The sequence below is a fragment of the Neodiprion lecontei genome, chromosome 3, assembly GCF_021901455.1.
Source record: "Neodiprion lecontei isolate iyNeoLeco1 chromosome 3, iyNeoLeco1.1, whole genome shotgun sequence".
In the NCBI taxonomy this organism is placed as follows: domain Eukaryota; kingdom Metazoa; phylum Arthropoda; class Insecta; order Hymenoptera; family Diprionidae; genus Neodiprion; species Neodiprion lecontei.
The window spans coordinates 34,326,384-34,348,905 of NC_060262.1; the positions used below are offsets into that span (position 1 = coordinate 34,326,384).

The window sequence follows — 22,522 nt, forward strand, 5'->3', positions numbered from 1 at the left end:
GGCGCGAAAGGCTATGCTGTCGTAAAGGCGTACCTTGGCCTCTGTGACGTAGATCCCACGTGATGATTTTCATGATAATTATAAAGAATGCACCGCGTATTCCCTACCTAAAGAATGCACAGAATATGTCCACCGCTGTGCAAACGAGATAGAGCATGCCTATCGCTGTCTCTTTATAAGACCGCTTTGACTGAATATCTCATCGACATAGCTCAAACAAGACACGTCCACGTCTCTATATCGATGGTGAGTCTTGAGCCAGAATAGCGTACGCCGTAATTGATTCAGCCTTGCTACTGCCAGACGGGTGCTTCTCGCTTTTCTTGCTTTAACTTGGTCAAGATCGGCGGGCGCCGACCGCGTCAGGTTCGTTAAAAAGACTGAAAATATTATCACAATTTGTACCCTCTCACGATGAAATTCGATATTTGACAAGTTTTGTACGTTTCCAGATTTTGAGATCTTACATTTGAGCCCTATATCAATGCCATCGATACACGAAGAGCCGAAATATACCAATCGTAAGATTTCCAATATCGTCGAAACCGTCAATTCGATGAAGAATTTTCGTTCTTATTCAGACGGCAAGACTAGATATATGACGTACGATTGAACTGTGTGGAGGAAAATCTTGACCACAATAATCTAAATGTTCGGAGAAATTCTTGGATACGTAGGTCAGGGAACGTCGAAAAACAGACACCAATTTTTTTTTATCCAACGTTTCGGCCCGTTCTGTGGACCCTCCTCAGGGAAACAATTTTATTCTATGCAGACAGTAAAAAAACAAACAAAAACCAAAGTATAATTGCTTTGTTAACAATTTGCGCAATCGTATAGAACTTAAAAAAGATAAATAACAGTCCAATTTATTATATACTAACCAATAAGAGTTGGGGGCAGACGTATATTATGCTATTACTGTGGAGGTCGTCTTCGAACGGTTTTAATTTATTTATAAATATTGTAAACATGGTTAACGTCCTTCGTGTCCGTACTACTATTGAACAAAAACGTGCCACTAGTTTATAATCCTGTTCTTTGAGGAATCAACAATAAGAGATTTACTTAACTGACCTTAGTTTGTAACTGACGTAGACCTTTTTTTTTTTATTTTATTTATATAAATTTTAGATGATATCTGTATATACAAATCGTCTTACTTTGCGACCAGCCACCATTGAACTTAAAATAAAAAACCAAAACATGTAATTTATTCGTACTCCGGAACTATAACCGCAACTTTTAACGTTGACCTTATCTGTAAAAAAAATCTGTAGAAAAAGAACAAGATCAGTCATAGGAGAACTGATAAAATTTGATTCTGAAAGAATAAGGTATAAGATAGAACACTGATTTGCCAGTTTAATTCCTCTTAGAACTGGTATATTTCGGCTCTCCACGCATCGAACGTATTGATATAGGGCTTAAAGCTCTAAAAATCTACAATCGCATAAAACGTTCCGAATGTCCAAAGTGAATTAAGTGAGTCAAAAAGAATTAAGTGGTCGTCCTGAAAATTTGTTCCGCAAATTTGTTGTAATTGGTATTTTTGTTTTATTGACATCTGACCCCAGAAACAAATAAGTGTGAACCTGCACCAAAAATTCCTGTGGAAATAATGAAAGTTGTTAAATTTTACGAATACTTCCTTGTACCGTCACTCCGATCGCTTGGCAGAAGTTAGTAAAATCGTTGATGCCTGGAATGTTTTGAAAATTCAGATCCTGCACGCTTCGGTGAAATTTGTACGACATGAGAAAATAATTGATGAGATGAGGCGGAAGTTTGTACAGCGTGTATAGAATCTCCAGAAGGGATCAGGGTGTATTGTATACCAAAATAATACAAAATTGGTCGAATGCTGAGGCGCTGAGACGATTATTCGCGTATAACTTTAGCTTCGAAACTCATTCGCGTCTCGTTTGAAATTGCGCAAATCGACTTCAATTTCTGCATCCAACTTCACGTGAAGAATGAGCACGATGACTTGATTAAATTTAAACAAAAACAAGAGACACTCGTCATTTTTGCACAATTTTATCATGTTCAATTCACTCTGATTTTTCATTTTCGAGACTTATTAGTGATAACAACATGAACTACATGGTTATTCCTGGGAAATCGAATTCTGATAATTAGGACGCATTCGTAATCAATGACAATTCATCGATGAAAAGTGGTAAGCTTGTAGAAGGCTGACTGGGCGAAATCTATTTCAATTGGTTTCTACTTCAGTCTGCAGTTAACTGCAAACTTGAACAGCGTAGTTCCTTTATAACCCATTTCCTCCATGCAGCGCGGCAATGAATACAGATAGAATGGACACAGTGCAGGTAATGAGACTGAATGGCACGACGCCGCGGAGTAATTTTTACCAATTTCCTACAAACGTATCAATTAGAATGTTGATAATTGCGACCTCATAGCTGAAGTAACATCGTCGCCGCAAAGTTTCGAGCCGTTGCTGTCGGACGCCTTAATATTCTCCGAATCATCGTTCTCGCGAATTCCGTAAAAAAAATTTTCAAACGTAGTGCTTCAAGGTAACAAAAAAAAAAAAAAACCACGGAAGAATAAATTTTCAACGCTGTTATTTCCCGTGTAAGCCGATGAATTTGTGCTCCGGAGTGGTTAATAAAAAAAACATAATATCGTCGTGGATTAAAAAGCAGATGGGACAAAGCCCATGTATAAGAATAAAGCCTGCACCCTTCTGGTTCTTTGCCCTCGTTATGTAAATTTTGTAATTTCATTATGCCGAGCCCGTCGTAGGAGGTACAGAGTGCACGGGATGAATTTTCCCCGGAAATACGCACGTCCAATAACACCTGAACTGCAAACGATACGAGCCGGAAATTTGTGACGGAAACTTTGAAAGTTCGTACGTACAACGAGTTTTCATTCGGCGCAGAATTAAAGGAAAAAAAAAAAAAACGGGTGTTCGGAGAAATTGAAAAATTCGCATCTACAGTATGGAAAAGAGTGAAGGAAATTTGGAGAATGTTTTATATCGTCGTCCGTCGGAGTTCCACGGAAGTAATTCGATCGTCATGAATGGAAATGGTCCGTCGGGAATGCCGAGAAGCCATCTCAGCCATTTTCCAATCTGCGTAGAGCTTCCGTCCGCAATTCGAGTCCCTCGTCGTTTGATCGGAGTCAAGACGTGTTCGAACTTCTAAAACAAGTATGTAGAAATTAGCCGCGTTTTGTCGTACGCACGAGAACAAATCGCAATGGTCTGTATAGATATCCGTGAAATTTGAAGTCCTCGACGTGTTTCCAGCCGCGATTGAATCCCTTGCAGTTTCGTTCGTACACACGGCGTTGGTACCTAAATCGTAGATGTCGGGAAATGAGTCTGCGGGTGGCAGAGCGCGGAATGACTTCGCGTTCATTAAACTCCACCAACATAAGAGAAATACAACGCGAGTCTCGCGTATTTCAGCGTCACTCGTTCCTGTCAGAGATATTCTCCTCTCCTTGGCTCTCTCCCTTTCCCTTTCATCTCTAGCTTTAATTCATGTGCGACATACATATAATGTATTAATGCAACAGACAAGTCTCGCACCTCGGAGGGGATCGAGATTACATGAGATTTCTTTGAGTCGTTATAGGGCAGAGTATATTAGACACAGGGAAATTAATTAAGTCAATGGCACTCTAAGGCCTGCCCTTAACGCTGAGAACCGCCTGAAGAGTCTCTGACTTTGCGCATGTTTCACGATATTCGGACAATCCGTTTCGAACCTTGATTCGAAAGAACCTTCAAATTTTGGATTTATAGCATTTATATGGCCACCGGTTTGTTATCCGCAATTTAACCTCCCACAGCGCTGCAGCTTTTTTCGCACTATCGCTAATAATTTCACGAATGTTGCAGCAGAGGCGCAATAACGATGAAAATGATATCAAGCACCATTCCGGGAGGAAAGTTGTTGCAGTAAAAAAGTCTGAACTACCAGCAATTTTGTCTTATGAAAAATAGCGACTACAGGACCAATTTGTTTTCCAACCTAATAAAAATGTCGACTTATACGACATAACTGCCAGCCCGTATAATATTCGGGGAGCTGAAGTGTATTAACCCGTCGTTTCCACAAGATGGAAAATGTCAGTGCAGTATTTTACCCATCAACGCGCAGCTTGCTTCGCACCCGTCCAGCCGAGCTGTGCGCCTACATCGCGTCGCCCCATTAACGCGAATTAAAACTGGAACGGTCAACTTTAGGTCATCGTTTATCACGTGTAGATACGTATAAACCCGAGGACGCTTTTACGTCCTCGTACACGTTCGGTTCGAATTCGTCCCCGGGGTTGAGTCTGCAGTTCGCGTACCCGTAACAACGAAGCTCCGTAATCAGCACGGATATCCGATCTTCGGTTCATTAACGTTCCTCCGACAGCCACAGCTCGTAATTATAGATACCAATTAGGACGCCGATGCAGTTGGCGTCCCGATTTCGGAATACCTTATGCATCGTGCTGTATTGAGACAAATCTGTAATTTTTCTTCGGTATATGGTGCAACTTCCATAACGGATCGTTTGATTCCGTGAACCTCGTTATTTCGGGATCATCCATCATCTCGTATCGGTGCCTCGCACCTTGGGTCCCGCAGCTATAAGGCGGGTTTACGGGTGAAAGGAGACTGGATGCAACTCCGACAGCTGTCGTTAGTGATAATTTAAAGACGGTTCGATGATTGCCTGTCAATGCTAATGGCTTAATGGCTTATCGCCACTTCCAGGTCGTCCTCTTATTAAGACCCACCCGGAGAGATGACCGGAAATGGTCTACAGATATACCGGCTAAGCAAACGCCGCCTTTCGCGCACGGCAACGCAGCGTGTTGGCATGTGTCCCCACATTACCATATACACGAGACATTAGCCCGCGGAACCCCTTCTGTGGCTGTTGGTTGGAGCCGACGTCCTGATCACCGTCAGCGATCAGGGCCCGCGAAACGAACCGAAATCCGAAGTACCATTTCGGCCCAGGAGTTATACGGCCAAGAAATGGCTACTCGGGTTTGCGAACCGGTGCTGAATTCGAATATGAAAGCAGGAGAAATTTGCATAGTTGTGGAATTTGTAAATATCAATCTTACAGTCCGTAAGTAAAATCGGCAAATGTAGTTCGTCTGGATACAAAATGAATGTAAGTTTTTTTGTAGCAACGAGAAAATCTGGCATGTGTTAATATGTATTAACTGTTTTTCTGTATAATATTTTCCTGTAACTATTGTATGATGATTTCGTGCTGGCACGCCAACAAATTGATGTAAACACCTTATTTAACTTGCACAATATAGCAAGCTAAATAAATAAGCATGTTCATTGTTAGAACGACCAAAAATTTATTATTAACAACTATAATCGCACTAAATAATCACTCGTATGTGCCACATTTTCTGGTAATTAAACTAATATTCAATACGCGAAAATGTTACGAAATCCATTATAGGAAAATTTTCTGCGAGTGACTATATAGCAGATGAATTTTTTCTCTTTGTCCAATCTTGATGACCGGCCGATTTTTCTCTTCCTTATCTTTTATAAAATACGCTGTGTAGGATAAACTTCGTTAGTTTCTACCCAGTCGCTCTTGCAGTCTGCTAATTAGAATGCAAATTGTAGTTAGATGAAATTTGCCTGTTAGTCTGTTGCCGCTATCGCTTCTACGAGTTTTCTCTACTCGCGAATCGTTACCTCGACAAATCCGCCGCTTATACCTTATCAATCGCGGCTGAATGATGCGTTACACCGTCATCTGAATTATTCTTACAAGCAATCGATCTTGATCGACCCAACGTTTTCTTATGCCATAGGTTTACGAAATAACAATAAAATTTTATAGTAGGGCTGGTCGTCGGTTACTTTTCTCCCTATCAGTCACTTTTTGTCACTTTTTTCCAAGGAATCGTCACGTTTTCTGTCGCAAATAAGTTTCGTGCAGAAAAATATTCTGTTACACAATTTTTTTCCAACGCGACATCCGCTAAACAAGATTTTGTTTGTCAAGTATCGTAGTATTTTTTATGAAAAAATCAGCTACAGGTTGTTTACAGCGACATAATGAAAAGTAAGACTGCTTATGATGAGATCAACAACACGGTGGTAGCATTTTTCGTTGAATTACTGTGCAATAATTAATTCTGATCAGTCACTTCTGAGTCACGTTTTTGATCTGAAAGTCGCTTTTCTCATTTTTTTTTTTTTTTTTGTTAGATCAATTTACCGCTACCAGCCGTGCTGTAGTGATCTGTATTCTTCCAGAAAAATTTCTTACCAAGAGATGGTATTACTTTACATAGTCCTTCGAACATAAATATCAAGGGAACGTTAAACCGAGGTTCGCATTAAAAAATTATGAAACAACGTAAGACATTATTATAATCAAAGTTTAATGATTAAGGAAAACTTTTGCCCGATGGTGAGATAAGAATGGAAAATATGCGGACTTTGTAACGAAAAAAAGAAAGTATAATACTTGTGTATGATAAACGACTAATTTAGCAATCTGAACGTTGAAAATTTCCGACGCGGTGGTCGTAGCTATTATTATTATTATTATCTAAAAATATACTCCGCACGTTCTGTTTGCAGCTATTACGGCCATTAGCTTGCTAAATCTTGACAGTTGAAAATTCCTGATCCAACCGTGAAGATTTCTTGCCCCCAATTTCTACCTTATACTTGTTTCATTAACGGGAGGAAATTGGGTTAATCGGACCTGAACACCCCTCGGAAGATTTGAACGAAGCCGTTGAATAATTTGCATAATCGAGCTGACTCTTTTTCTTGGTACCAGCCAGTTTTTATAATTGAGTATCCCCAGCCAGAATTTCATTTCGAAATTACATCGCGAGAAATGATAATCGGGATTGGTTGGTTAGCTGAATTGAAAAAATTCGCGAGCAATATATAATATTGTAAGAAGCCGCGTGCGACTCCAATTCAGCATTTTTATATAAACTAGCGACAAGAGAGCGAAAGAGCGAGAAAAATAGGAGGAAAATATTCTTTCTTCCCGCTCGCGGAGCGCGACGGGAAAAAATAAAGGAAAACCGGGACAACCGGGTTGTGGAAACGGAGATAGTTTATCGTGACGGAAGTCGCCATCTTGGCCAGACAGACAAGAGGTCGAGGAAAAGGTGGCTGCAGGGAGGGAAGGTGGAAATTACTCCGGATGTAATGTAATTGCAAACGCGACCATTAGGGCCTCATATCCGGTTCGCCCTCTCACCGCACTCTCCGTATATATAACCTCTACAATACGCCCTGGCAGTCTGTTATTTGGGAAACTTCAGAGGAGGAGGCCGCGTAATTTTCATTAACGGATTCTTTCTTCCCGCGTGCGTAGCTGCTTATTAATAACCACGTACAAGAAGTCGAGCGGCGTCTGCTTTGTTCTACTGAAATCAACTGATATTTCACAGATTTCGACAACGACTCGCGATATCGACAATATCGACAATCTGCAGGCTCTTACACGACTTCTGACACTTCGCCGTGGCGTCGATTTCACTTAGCTTTTATATGGCGCTTCGCTACCCGGACGCCATTTCATCTCTCTCTCTCTTCCTCTTCCTCTCCCTCTTTATCCGCACTCCCGAATTGGCTCCATCTCACTTCGGCCTATCCCCCGCCATTGGCAGCTCACCTCGATGGCATTTTCACTTTTTTGAGACTTGAAAAAGTCTAGATGAATTCCCGTTTTCGAGATATTTGCATGCAGTATGTGTGTGTGTGTGTGTGTGTACGTTAGTGGACGCGAACATGTCCTCCAACTATAAATTTCTTGCATGGATGTAAAAAATCCGGGCTGGGACTGCGTATACAAAATTCGTTGGATCCATTTGACGGAAGGGAGGAAGAAAAGATGATCCAGCAGCCACCCTCTGTTTTATGAAATCTGTTTATCAACTGCAAATTATTCAAGCAGTAGGACGTGACTCCTTAGTTTCTGCAAGTTCTAAATTGTCGAAATTCCAGCTGTCGAAAGAAAGGCTCTCTCCCCCCCCCCCCCCCCCCCCCCCCCCTCTTTCTCCATTACGTATTCCACCGCGCAGGTGTGGGAATAGAACCTTAAATATACTTTCGGTGTGTCAATATTCTTTTACGAAGACCATCAATCTGCGTTCCGATCTAAACTTCGTCCCGAAGAAACAGTATTCTACGGAAAACTTTTCGATTCCATTATTCTTCGCAGTTTATTTACCATACCATACTCGTTGTCTCGACTCCTTACAACCCCTGCAACTTCGAGTGTAATGCCGACTTATGTCATAACGCAATTCTGCCGAGTGTTTCGAACGCACTACTCTGCGCTCGCGTATCGCGAACCGCAATGCTCGTTACGTGCGTTAAGAGATGCAGGTTCGAGTCACGGAAGGGAGAGATTCGTCAATGGACGGATATAAGATGGAACCGAATCCGAATTATTCCACTCCGCCGTTCGAGGCATGAGATTGGAAATGAAACCACATCCAGGTATCGAGGATATCGTACCGGTCCGAAGGTACACTCGAACAAGCCGGAAGCCGCTTACTGCATCATAAAAGAAGATTTTGAGCTAAGATCCTTTGTTCGAGTGGACTCGGGCCTCGGAAATCAAGCGCTAAGGCGATTAAACCAGAACCATAACAACCCTCCTGGGGGGTGAGACAAGCCTACAGCCACTGAAGCTAAGTTCGAGTGCAGGGTAAGAGGCCTGCAATACAGAATAACGTCCGGTCTCATCGCCCATGATTTTGGTATTCCGCATCGCGTCAAGGGGTGCATCGCCCGTTACGTTGATCAAAATTATCAGGGACTTAGTCGCGGAGTATCACGACGGCTTAGCGATCAGAGTAGGCTGTGCGGAAGAGGGTTCGAGGAGCTCGTAGGACAGGTAGGTATATCAGGTGGAGGTGCATATAAAAGGGATTCGGGACGTTGGCACGCGTGCCGTTCACCCTGCGGGGTGATAATCCTGAGCTAGTGGACGATCGTTACTAACCCAAGTGTCGGGGATCTCGTTAATTGCCCGAACGGTTCTCGTTAATTGCCCCGTCGTTTGAACGGCTCCATCCTCTCCAGCCACTCCGAATTTTACCAAACTCCGTAACGTGTCCCCTCTCTAGTGTATCCGCGGGAATTCCAGTTGCACTCCGGATATCACAAATCACTCGCTAATTCCCAGGCCAAGGTCGATCAATCGGATTGTCAACGGGGAACAATCCGATTTGGCACGTCAACGCGCGTTCGACGTTCGACCCTAAGGAGTGACATAATTCGCTCCGAGACGAAGGTTTACGTGCAGAGCCAAACCGGCCGTTGACCTTAGGGGATGAATAACCTCGAAGAAGCGATTTTCCTAGCCGTCCGATCGTTTGGCATCCCGCTGCTTTCGCCCGGAAGAAGTGAGAAGGATCCGTCAAATCTTCGGCTAGTTTTCTCGTCGACGATTATTGAATAGCTGATTATAAGTAGGACCGACCACGATATAATTTTTCAAGTTCACGCTCGTAAACAGAAGCGGATACCTTCGACGAAACGAAGGAATCTTAAGGGTTTCTCGGTACAAACGCACGGTCATAACAGTTGTGGCAGCTATACGATTCGAGATGCTGACCAGATCGCCAGCTCAGCAGGGCAACCAGTCACAACCGGGAGGCTGCGTTTGACGGGATCTCATGATTCAACGGTGTGTCTGGGGTACCGTGAACCACCGTCAGCAGCTGACGTCGGGTGCATCTTCGCTAAACCAACGCTACCGTAGAGGAGCAAACGTCAACTCCGACGTGACTGACAATCGCACGTCAGAATTGGAGTGAAAATTCCACATTCGCGAATCGTTTGAATCATCGTTGCGACCAGATTTTAAGGTGCTTTGAATTGATTCACTAGATTTTGGTTACATTTTTGAAAGGAATGGTGATTTGTGTACTTAGATTCTTTATTTACCATTACGTTCACGTCCTTAATCCCCGCGCTCTTTTCATCCCTGTAAAATATGCTTTTTTCCAAAAATACGTTCGGTCAATATACTCGTAAACACGGAGTGAATAAGAGAGTAGATTTTACTCAAAATCGAACAGTCCGAATGTTGTCTTTGTACGGATAATTCGCTTTCAATAAGCTCGTCCGAATAGAGAGAAAAAACATTGAATTTTTTTTACACGGAGACTAAAAAATTTGAATAAATGACGAGATTTTTATTGAAGAGCTCTGTTTGGAAAACTCTTTTTTGAAGGCCCGAAGACATATTTGAATAAATTTGAATACGGTTTGTTCGTACCATTCTTCGAGTCGCGTACGGAAATTTGATTTTTATGGTTATTCGCGGTTATGCGAAGTCCACACATCGTAAAGATATTTGCGTATTCGTGAATTCGGGTTAAGCACGGGTCATTGCTACAGGAAATTCAATTCTCGCTTCCCGTAGAAGTTCACCCAAAATGAGCGTAAGAGTTCACGTCATTAATCTCAATTATTCTGAAATTTCGATCGAGACGAAAAGCTTCAGCGGCTTGTTATCTTTGCCCAACAAAGAATGATCACTGATCCTATTTTCCGTATGGCGAGATCCGTTGCTGATTTACGATTCCGAAATCAAACAGTTTACCGAAGTAATAATTTTTTGTTTGACGAACAGCGCTGTGATCCTGAAAGGTATATACGTGTAACGTACGTCGTAAAGGTATACGTACAATGTACATAACTTATGTACACACACGGGAATGCAAGTACGCCTGTGTGAGATGTTTCCGAAAGTGAAAAAGTATCGAGCCAGGATGCCGAGAGTCGTGAGTCGAGACGGCGCGGCGTATAAGGTATATGATTGCCAAAGCGCCTGAGGATTGCAGCTTCCTGCAAGAAAAATAAAAGAATCCGCTCCTCTCGCTAAAGTCTATTATTTACTCGACAGTTGATTTCATCCACTTTGAAACGGTTCGTGCCGGCGGAAGTAAATGGGCTGTCGCTGAACTGCACCGGGAGCTGTTTCGAATCGCGAATTTGCTCGTCAAAGAGCCTTCACAGACACTCCGGGTGTTGGAGTTGGCTTTACCTCGGGAAACTCCGTGCCGTGCGCATGTGGCCTGAAAACTTTGTTACATTCGGCGGATTTTCTAGTTTTGGTTCCTGTGTAGTCCTCGACTATTTTAAATTTTCAACGTAACCGAAGAATACGGTTCCGAGTATAAAATGAGAACGGGTTTTGTAACTGTGACGAGAAAATCTGGGATGTGACTCTATTATTTTTTTATCACTATCATCGCAGGTACCATACTTTCTTTTAACCATTGCAATGATTTTATGATAATGCGGACAAGTTTTTTTCGCGATGACACATTTTCGCACGGTAAAAAGTGATTCATCGCCCTAGAATTTTTGTAAATCAGAATCATCACTCTCGTGATTCGCGATGCGCCTGTAAGTGAACGACGAGTTCCGGAATGACGGCAGACCTGCATTTTTTTATCATCTCCGATCTGGTTGATGGGCGTCATTGAATCCCGCATTCGTTGTTCGCACGGGCGTGGATTATCTCGCAGAGAGGAATGCAGCGGCGTGTAGAGGCTGGTTTATTTCTTTGCGAGCGGCGCAATTCGCTTGAGTAATTTTATTCGTTGCAGGCTACAGGCCGCCGTGGTTTTAATCTTGGCAAATGGATCTGGCCGCGTTGTTTTTAACCGGCGTTAAAAACAGAAAAAAAAATCCACACTCCCTCACCGACTAGACGTCTAGCTAGTCTGCACGATGATCACTGCGACGGAGTAATTGACACTGGGCGTGAATTGAATGCACGTTCAGCTCACTTACGCCCGGATGACAGCGACTTCGGTGAATCGATATCTATCAAACTCGAGCGTAATTGACTATTCGCCAAAATTCGTTTCGGCTATTAAATCAGGTACAGTTGCTCCGGCAAACCCAAAGTATACGTTCTGATCAGTCTTCGGTATTGAAATCTTTCCGCATGGATTACGATACACCTGTCTGAATCAGGTCGGGATAAACGCGACTTTTAACTATTTGACAAAAAGTGAAATCCAAACGCGTTATGAATATGTGGAATAAACATAAAGCTGCCAACGAATTTGAAGAGAGGGTTGAAATCCGTGGAGTGCGGATTAAATCAGAGAGCTGACCAGCCAGTTATACTGCAGAGCTCTGCACATTGTGACGGTAATTGTTACTCGGTGAATCGCTCAACCCTCATAAGCATAATTACTGCACCATAAAAGTACCGGGCTACTCGAATAAAGTGATTTTACACGATAATTTTTATTTGTAAAAAGAATTCAACGCTTTTGTCAAACGAACCGCCGTTATTAGTCGTGCACAGAGTTACCCACACTTTCAGAAAGAACAATAAAAACAACAGAGTTTCACTTCAACCGTATAATAACAAACTCGGTGTACATTCGTACTCTGAAGCCTGCTCCCATCTCAGAGCTGAATTTTTCTCTACCACGACGCAGATTCCCACCCCGAAAGGACCATTGTTCGTCCCTGGAGACGGCGCGAGAGTTGGTACTGTTAATTTCCGGTTCACGTCAATGCCTCTAGATCCCTACCTCCTTTTCTATTGGCCGTAACAGCGGCTCGAAAGAAGTCGGAGTAGTCTCAACTTTCAACGGTATATGTATAACTAAACTACAAACGTGTCTACGAATTCGAAAGACGGAATTCCCCGCAATGATTACGCATTCTTCTTTAAACGATTTCTTCGATGTTACAGACGGTAGGAATAGCCGTTTCCAACCGATGATCATGGACGTAAAAAGTAGCGACTCGCACAATGATCGAAACACCGCGGTTGGAAACTTTCAAGAATTGAACATTCCTTTTCTCCTCCTTTTTTAGCTTCAGCATCCGTGATTGCAAGCGAGACGGGAAAGAACGGTGCACTTTAAAAGCATCCGCATTAATGAAAATGGCATCGCTTTCTATGCCGCAGGAAAATTAACAAATATTCACCGTCCACGGATGGACTGGCGTTCCGTCGTCTTTGTAAAGGGGGATGAAGAATAACTTACGGAAAAGCTCGTATGCCCGAAACACGCCGAGAGTGATTCACTTTATTCTCACAACATTCTTCAAGGGAAGCCAACCGATGATGGATAGAATGTGCTTTTAATTTACTCGCGACGCAGACTTCAACTCCGCCCGGGTCACCCTGGGGAAAAACCTAGTCGATACACTCAATCCTCCTGACAGTCACTCGAAGCTGAGAGAGACGCCGACGTCGGTACACCGATACACGATTGCGTAGTGTGATATGGAGATCAATGCCTCTCCATTTCTTTCTTTCTCCTCGCGGAACGCGAGCCACTTTTCGCGGTTTACATTATGCCCCAATTTGCATCGCAAACTCTATCAGCCGTATAAGCCACGGCTTGAAGAGTCGTGAATTAATGGACCAGCTGCGATGGCGAAGCGTAGGTGAACGAGACTATTGTCGAAACGTTGGTAGAACAAACACAGAAATTTAACAAGATTTGAAATCGCACCGAGTCGGATTCGTGGCTCGATGAATAAACATGTTTGAAAGAAATTTTCGACAACAATCTCACCGTGATTTCATTATACCATCGAGCTTTGCCCTCTACCATTTTTCGGCGTCACTTTTTACCCTCAAATTTTTTCACCCTTCACCACATTCTTCGCTGTACGTTGGCAAAGCTGTTGCGAATAGCGAAAGTACTTTTGCGATTAATTTTTCTCTCTAAAACGAAGAGGGAATAAATCCGCTTGGTTTTCCACGCGCTATAATTCATGCAAAAGATTTTCATACTCTGAATTGGTTATAGGACCCGTTCGAAAATTCTCTGTTATTTTTCTCGACCCCTGGTGTTTTTCCAATATTTAATGCCTCCTTGCAGCCTCGGAAAGTATGTATGTACATTGGCAACGGCCAGTTTTACCACGGTTTTACTTTGAAAGAGGTCTTCAAAGAGAACTCAAAGGATCGGGTGGGCTTAGCGTAGGACGTTACAAAACTTCCACCTTTCTTTTCTCTTGTAACTAGCAGCCTCCAGAGGGTGTATAAACCGACAGCCCGAAGAAGGATGTTTTTAGGGACTCGTGTGGCTGAAAATGGATTTTCTAAGAGTCGACTTTACTTTGAAACAACGATTCTCAGTGTCTTTCAGGGGAAAAAAAATAGATCGAGGTCCAGACTTGTGGAGAAGAGCCCACTTTCTTACTGTAGAAAATTTAGTTATAAAGTCGTCGGGTTAAAAATCTTTCTAAAGTACAGAAAGTGAAGTTGTACGAATGTAACTCGATCTCCGAATGGGCTTTGCCAGCAATAATCCTTGAGAGCGAATATTGTCCGAGACGTGAGAGAATCCCTGCACTTGCTAATCGTGAACTGAATGAAACAGGAACGTTTCAAAATTGATAAAATCATCGACGCAATGTCCGGATCCTCTGAAATTGAGTATCGATCACAGGCCAACGGAACTTGTAGTTAAATACGTGATCGCACAAAAATACCAACTTGAGACGCTTTGTTATCCGAGTGAAAATGGGACCTCAAATAAAGTGAACAGCTACACCCAAACTCCCGGACCGTGATCCCAGCAACTTCGGGGCAAGTTTCGAGTTCCGATGTGATTGAAAAATATATATATATATATATATCAACACAGCTCAACGAGAAAACTGAAAGAGACACACCGCGTACCGTTGGGACCGTACAGGAGAGGCCGGAGTTGCGCGAATTCCGTAGAATATTGGTGGGAGTTTCTCGAAATGGGTTAAACATCCGCTCGTAACTGTGGTCAGCCTTTCCGCAGGGGACGCGGACGACGCCCTGTCCTCGTGGAACAACGGCGTCGATCTCCGTAGCGACATCAGCTGACCCTCGTCAAGTCGGGCCCACGACCACCTCTGACAGTTAATGGTAAAAACAGTCTCTGGATCTCATTAAATATCAAACCCGCGTCATATCTCACGATTTTGTACGCGTGTCAGGGTGGGCTCGACGTGTTGACCGGATTTCGTCGCGACTTCACATCTCGGCGTCTATCATCTGATTACTACACGAACCCATTCCGTGCAATCGGCGTCGAGCAGGGTTGCGCTTTCCGATCGAATCGTCGGTGGAAAAACGACCAAATACGAAAACGAGACAGAACAATCAAGATCGAATTTCCGCCGCGAATCGATCGAGTGTTAATTCCCGTGCGAAGTGACTTCACCGTGGCTTTGCGGGAGCCAGCAGCGAAAGACACGGCTGATGCTGGCACCTTGTCGGATCGCGCAACCCGGTGCAAAGTAATCAACGGACAGCGTCGACCGATAGCATCACCGCAGGACCCATTCATCTCCCGATTATAGCAATCAACATTGCGCTTTGGATAAGCCGCAGCGGCTGCAGGATCCGTCCGCCGGCTGCCGACTCCAATCTACGATCTATGGTCTACCTACCACCTGCGATCCACCGTTGCAGCTTTAATCGACCGAAATCCACGTGCGGGAGCCTTGATGCAGCACCGTCTGCGTCCCCGGACCCGCGTTACACGTTATCCAACGAGGAAATCGAATCCGAGACAAAACGTGTAGCTTCAGTCGCAGCACAGAATTTGAGGATGGTGCGATATTCGTGGCGCTAATTTTCGACCATTGATTCTTGATATTTTCAGCAAAATCATGAGAATTTCGAGTGAAAAAAATTTGCTGTTTCGGCTTCTTTGAGCAAATATAAGCGCTTTTAACGGTAATTGAAAATATGTCAATATTCGACGATTGTTTACTTTTAGCAGAGTTCGGCCTCTGTGAGATAATATTTGTTTAGTAATACATATCTCGTAAAATGATTAAAATATCATGTTTTACCACTATTTAACTTTTCTTTCTTTCGACGCGAAAACCCAAAATTCACCATCAGATATTGGCGCTACGGAAGTTGTACTCTTACCTAGATAATATCCGTCATGCGGAATCCATTGAGAAAAGTACTTACCTCAGAATTTGCACTCTTGTCATTGTCAGGATTTACCGAAGCGCAATTTTTCCAACACCTTATTGCGAGAGTTCACGTATCGTTGGTAAAACAGGATCACGGTGAACTTTGTTTTTTTTTTTTTTGTTGTATTAATTTGCATTTCTGTTTCACGTTACGGAATTATCGAATGATCGCGATCAAGCTCCGAAAAGCGTTTCAGCTTATTTTTTTATATTTTTTTTTTTTTTTTTAATTCGTATTTCACTTTACCAGGGGATGAAGGGTAACGTGGGGGCGAGAATACCGCGACGCTAAAGCGAGAAGAGCAACTGAAAAATGAGATTTACTTTTATTGCCGTTGGCAAAGGCACCAGTGCCAACAAACGACGTTTCAGCCGTAATATCGCGTGGGATATTATCACGAATAATCCATTAAAATACGGGAGACCGTGGCGTGCAGATCTGGTGGCAAAGCCAAGGTAGGTACTCAGGCCTGTGTAATTTAAGGCTTGCGAAAAGGTGCAAGAAGAGATTATAATCAGCGCATGGCGGTGATAAATAATGGCGGTCCAAAGCTCAGCACACAGGGGGGTTAATTTCTCGCGTGTGCATTGCAAACTTGTAATTGAAACACACGTTCACACTTGTAATCAACAACAACCATGCACGCTCAGAAAAACTCGGCGCCCACTCGACGACGCGGCGTGCTTATTTACCTCCGCATGTATCGCATTGCCCTATAATCTCGTTACACTCGCAACTTACTCCGGAAACTCTAAATTGACAGCGGGTGATAATCGGCTCGCTAGACTTTTTACAAAAACGAAATTCCTCGAGGAGTATCGCGGATAATGAGAGGATTTTCCGTATGATTAATTCCTTAATTTATCGGCCAGAGACCATCTTGGAATTCTCGGTTGAATTGCATTTTGAAATTTCGAGCTTAGTGTCGTTAAATCGTAATTTTCGACTCTCGCGACTTGATGAGTTATTCATGAATTTCCCAGGAACCATTGGCCGTTCTGTGGAAATCAAACCATTTTCGCGTAATTTGGTTAAAGGGACGTATTGGAAAAGTCTTGGGAGGTGCTTAGCGATACAGGAATAAATATATTTGATCGTTAACGGTCGAAAAGAGGGAGGCGGCAAGCTCGTCAGGAGCTTCTCATTCTCACCCCATTTCATTAACGCAGAAGATCTTCACCCCCCACGATATTTATGCGAGCCGATTTTCACCTGAAAAATATTCCGCATCATCCAAAATTTTCCTCTCGGTCAAATCATATTTCTTATTCTGCAGCATAATTATACAATAATAGAGGCTGTGATTTTGCATTTTAAATTCCAGATAACAGGTAAATATTACCACATCTTATCCCCTTTAAATATTACTGCAAAACTGCGTCGCAGCCCGATAGCGAGCGAAAATAAATGACCAAACAGGCGAAAAATAAGAGGCAAAGAAAAATGCTTTCATTCACAACACGTGTTTCCAGATTGAAGTTAAAAACAAGGCTGCTTTTACAATAATTTGGATAGACGCAGCAGCCTTATTCTATTGATAAACATTCGATATAGCTTTCACGTGTATTTTATCTATGACGACTGCTAGATCAAAAAAAAGGCATAAGGTGTGATTTCACCCTTTATAACAGTATTGGAAAATGTCCTCATAACGTCACAGCCTGGTTATCGGCGCCATTTTATCACCAAATAACCTGAATTTTTAATTTTAATGGAAGCAAATCGTAATTCTCGGGGTTTCAAATTAGGCACTCATGTTACATAAATTAATTACACATAATCAATAATATCCCTGTTCTACTATCTACACGCGAAAAAAGACAGTCAACGGCAAAATGTCAGCTTGGTTACATTAGTTTGATTTTTTTTCCAACAAATGATACATTGCAAAGTGACAATCTCAATAAAAAATAACCGATTAGTTTCTCCAATTTTCTAAAAGCGTTCTTACATCCGGTCCGTGAACCCAACCGGGAATATCGAACCGGTCGAGACGAAACTCATCTCCAAGTTTGAGAGCTAATTGTCGACCGGTAACTATCAGCTCCTTATTGGCCGAGGCGCGCGACACGTTCGAGGAAAATTCATTGTGGAGCCTCCGTTAAAGGAAAAGCGATGTGAAGCGAATGGGATGATTTCCCACGAGGGGAGTCTGGCACACTCTTCGGCCTCGATCCACTGTCAACTACCCCTCGATGGAACCCTCGAGCCAAGTCGCTGGCGTCCTTCCCACCCCGTTACATCAACTTCGCTATCGCGCCCACTCTTCGCAGAGCTTTCTTCCGACCCGCCATTAAATTGGCTGGCCATAATCCGTTATCGGGGGTTGGAAAGCCACCCCCTTGCCTTCGTCGCTTCTCGACAAAGGGACCCATGCGGGGAACGATCTAAACGTCGCGATGTAGGAATGCGGAGGACGGATCAGTGTCTGACTTTGTTTCGGTTAATGAGAAGATACGCTGCCATTTACGAGCTTTCACGTAATCCGGTATTCTTTCGAAGACGGTATGACGAACACCGTGAACTAGAGTATCTTTGTGGGTTTCTATTCGCTCCGGGGAATCCCTTTGAAAACCCTCAGAGCTCAAGAGCTGCTCTTGAAAAAAGTCGCGACGGTGTTTTATTGCTTGGAGAAAATACTCGCTTTTCCTGGATAATGAGCTGCGTCGAACTTTTCAATGCAATGTACGAAAATAATTCAGAGCGCTTTATTCCTGCATTGGAAAAGTTCATCGTTATTGTAGAATTTTGAATTTCCTCGTTTTTTAATTTTTAGCAGATCCATGCCTCTTCGCAAAGAGTTATTATACGAACTGCAACTACTGTAGGGATCTCGAATATCTAGGCGGGATAACGGAAACATGAGAGAGTGAATATTCATATTACGTTATTTACATCGCGATACAAAAGCTCGAGGGATGACAGTGTCGTATATCCACGGAATTCAGCCACGATATATTCACGTAGCGGAAATAACGAGATAAATCCAAGTGCAAATATCAGAAAAATCAAAATCCTATATATCTGTTTGCTATTCGGATAAAGTTTGCATACCTGTATATACACGTTTATTTGTTTCTGCGACTATTGAGTATTCGCTTTTAGTTTGCGACGTTATCGAGCACACTCGAATAAGGTTTGTATTTCCTGTTTGTCGGCGAGACGTAGTTCGGTTACAGGAACTATTCATCTGGGTAAGGGAGTGAGTTGAATTATCTTCTAAAATCTTTCTGCCGAATGATAATTTTGCCAATTTCTGAAAAATCTCGTACAACACGGATTACAAATCCTTTCCATGTAATTTGTTCCCCTCTGTCTTACTTCTTTTAGTATCCCAAAGAAGGTTCGCAGAATATTTTATTGCCAGGCGTGAATCCAATTAAAATTGGAGCCAAGTGTAATATTAATATTCTTTTTAATTATAATAGTAAGAATAATATAAAACGTGACCGAAACCTTGGGCCATAAGACGATTAAAATGCGATATCCTCACCGGCAGCACCGAGGCGTAATAAACCTACGATGACTATTGATTGAGCCGAATCAAAGTGGACGGTCAGAATCCCTCGTCGCACCATCTTCTTCTATCCAATCCGGAAATAAATCTCGCCTCCGTCCTCGACACGCTCGGGAAAAAAATTGGGAAAAAAATCTGAAATATTCATCTCACGAAGCGATCAAATTATGCCGTCGATGTCTCGGATCGGATGCTTGCTTTCGTCCCTTGGTTACCTCCTCGTTCCATGTTCCCCCATATGGCGAGGTGCGAGGGACCGTCGCCCCGGTCCTCCAGGGGCATTTACGAGGGGCCGTAAAGCTCGCGTTTCCGTCGATCCGGACGCCCAGGAATACCAAACCGAGACAGGGTGAAACGAGGACGTGGAATAGCCGGGCAGCACTGCTGGTTTATACGAATAGTGCGCGAAGAACGGCGCACGGTGCAACGGGAGAAATTTTTAGCTCTGCGGATCACCGATTTTACGGTGCTTAATATAAAATAAAATGTATCATTCTGAGTAAGAAACGATAATTGATTTAGTCACGATTCTTCTTTATTACGGTCACTGATAGTGCCAGACTTTCTTGTCGCTTTGAACACTCTAAATCTTATCGAGTGTACAAGGTGTCGCTACGTTAGAGTAAAAACCGCGAGCTTTTTTGACGAGGAGTGACGCTTAGCTCCAAAAAAAATCAAAAACAAAGTAAAAGGACAGAATATTTTCTGTAATAAAATTTTACCCTTGTAGGGATATTTATGAAAAATATTTAGAGATTCAGAGAGTTCTTTTTTTAATTTTCTAGAGTAAAATCTCACTCTTGTCCGAGCGACTCAGTTTTCATTCCGCAAAATTTAGAGACCGGAATTGTTGATAATTTATTTCAACGGTTTCATAAATTTGTAACTGTGCAAGACAGTTGTATCAGGAGGATGCTATAGTCAGTTTTTATCGACCGAGTAAAATGTCACTTATTTCGACTATTATCAAAGCATACGCGTCACTGATTCACTTGTCAAATGTCGGGTTTCTCGTAAAAAAAACATCGGCGATCGCGAAAATATCACTTCTGTCGAAATTTTCGGGATTCCCCGAAATCCGAGTAAAAATTTTGCAACCATTTAGAATCCTTGAGAGGATCTGAAGCTTCTGTTTTTCTAAAATCATCTAATTTACACAGATAACGATAGTAATATCGATACGTCGTTTACGATGATGAAGATGATGTATTTTTTACTGAAAATATTAACGTCATTTAGACCCAATCTTCGCACCGATAATTCCTAGGCTTTGAAAACAACCAAATTAAGCGACATTCAACCCGGTCGATAAGAATACCCGTACAGCACCCTCTTAAAAATTGACCGTCGTGTGATTTCAGGGTACAGCAACGTCGTGCCGAAGACGCTGTGGGGCCGGCTGATCTCGATAATCTACGCACTGACGGGGATCCCGCTGCTGCTGGTGTACCTGAGCACCGTCGGCGACGTCCTGGCGCGGAGCTTCGGTCGGCTCTACGGGCGGCTGTGCCGCCCCCGAAGCTGCACGCGGAAGCCGTCGAAGGCGTACCACAACCACGTGGACTCGAAATCCGGGGGCAATTACTACCCGAGCAAGGACAGCTCCTGCGACGACCTTGGAAGGGCGGGGAGCGTGGTCCTCCTCGACTGCGGCAGCGAGGGGCTGCAGGCGGCCTCGTCGTCGACGGCGCTGGACCCTGGCAGCAAGGGGCACCTCCACCACGGCTTCCACCATCGTCTGCCGTGTCCGAAGGCCGTCAGGATCCCGATAACTCTCTGCCTGCTCATCATAATCGCGTACATCTGCGGCGGCGCTGTCCTCTTCAATCGCCTCGAGGGTTGGTCGCTGCTCGAGAGCAGCTACTTCTGCTTCACGAGCCTCGGCACGATCGGGTTCGGCGACCTGGTCCCCGGTGGTGCGGCAGCGCCCTCGGCGATCCTCGAGGAGCTCTCGCTCTGCGCCACCTCGCTCTACATCCTCCTCGGTATGGGCCTGATCGCGATGTGCTTCAACCTGGTGCAGGAGCAGGTTCTCCACGTCGTCCGGGCCGTCGGACGGTTCTGCGGCATGGGGGGCGCCGGTCCGGCCGAGGGGGCCCCCGACTGTCGGGGCCCTGGCGCCCCCGACGACGAGGGCATACCGATGTCCGTCGTCTCCGCGGCCTCCTGACACCCCCGCACCGCGGGGGACGGCAAGCTCGCCCCCGCGCTGCCCCACCCCCACAACCACAACACCCTCTCGCACATCTCCCAGAGCAAACGGCCCGCCCCGTCACCCGGGCACCACTCCCTGCCTCGGAAGAAGATCGGCGTCCCGGACTGCCGTGCCAACTCTCACTTCCAGCGGGGCCAGCCGACGCGACGGTCCGGAGGGCCCGGAATCTCCCCCGACGACGGACCCGCGCACTTCGAGTACTTCGTCCCACGAAGCGTCAGCGAGTTCAACCTGGCCGCCGCCGTTTCCGACATCGCCGTCCCCCCGCCCCCGGCCTCCGTTCTCAGGCCCGCCTCCGCAACGTCGGCGCTTCGGGCCCCCGGGGGGGGACCGCAGGGTGGTGGACGCATCGCCGACGCCATCAACGCCGCCAAGAGCCGGGAGAAGATGGTGACCTTCGAGGACGAGGGCACATCCGCCGTCGGCTCTACTCCGACGAGGAAAAACCTCGCCGCTCTTGGCGACGTGTTCATGTGACGCAGCCCCGGCTGAGGGTGTCGCACCTCATCGCTTACCTCGCTCGATATCCCGCAAAACTCTTCGCCGAACCGCAACTTCGACACCGGCTGCTCGACCTTCGCCGAGGAATCGCAGCTTCATTTTTAAACGCGTCGTATCAAACTCGAAGAGATTTTTGTTCTTTGATCGGTTACGTGTGATGTGAAACAGGTGCGCGGTTGTAATGCGGGAATCAACGCTGAATTACGACACGAATTACTTAATTGACTTTCGACGATAAAAGATATCAATTATTTTCGCTGAAAACGTGTAATTACTCGGAGCGAAGCGCAGCGGTTTGTGTATCATTGAATTTTAATACGC

General features: G+C 44.3%; 1 protein-coding gene across 1 annotated transcript; it reads left to right on the forward strand.

The window, feature by feature from the left end:
• Nucleotides 1-114: 114 nt before the first annotated feature.
• On the forward strand, nucleotides 115-22,177 carry LOC107227730. Its single transcript, XM_046734339.1, has 4 exons — nucleotides 115-246; nucleotides 19,299-19,365; nucleotides 20,847-21,637; nucleotides 21,740-22,177. The coding sequence occupies exons 1-4, from the start codon at nucleotides 115-117 to the stop codon at nucleotides 22,175-22,177; spliced, it is 1,428 nt and encodes a 475-aa protein (XP_046590295.1).
• Nucleotides 22,178-22,522: the final 345 nt, after the last annotated feature.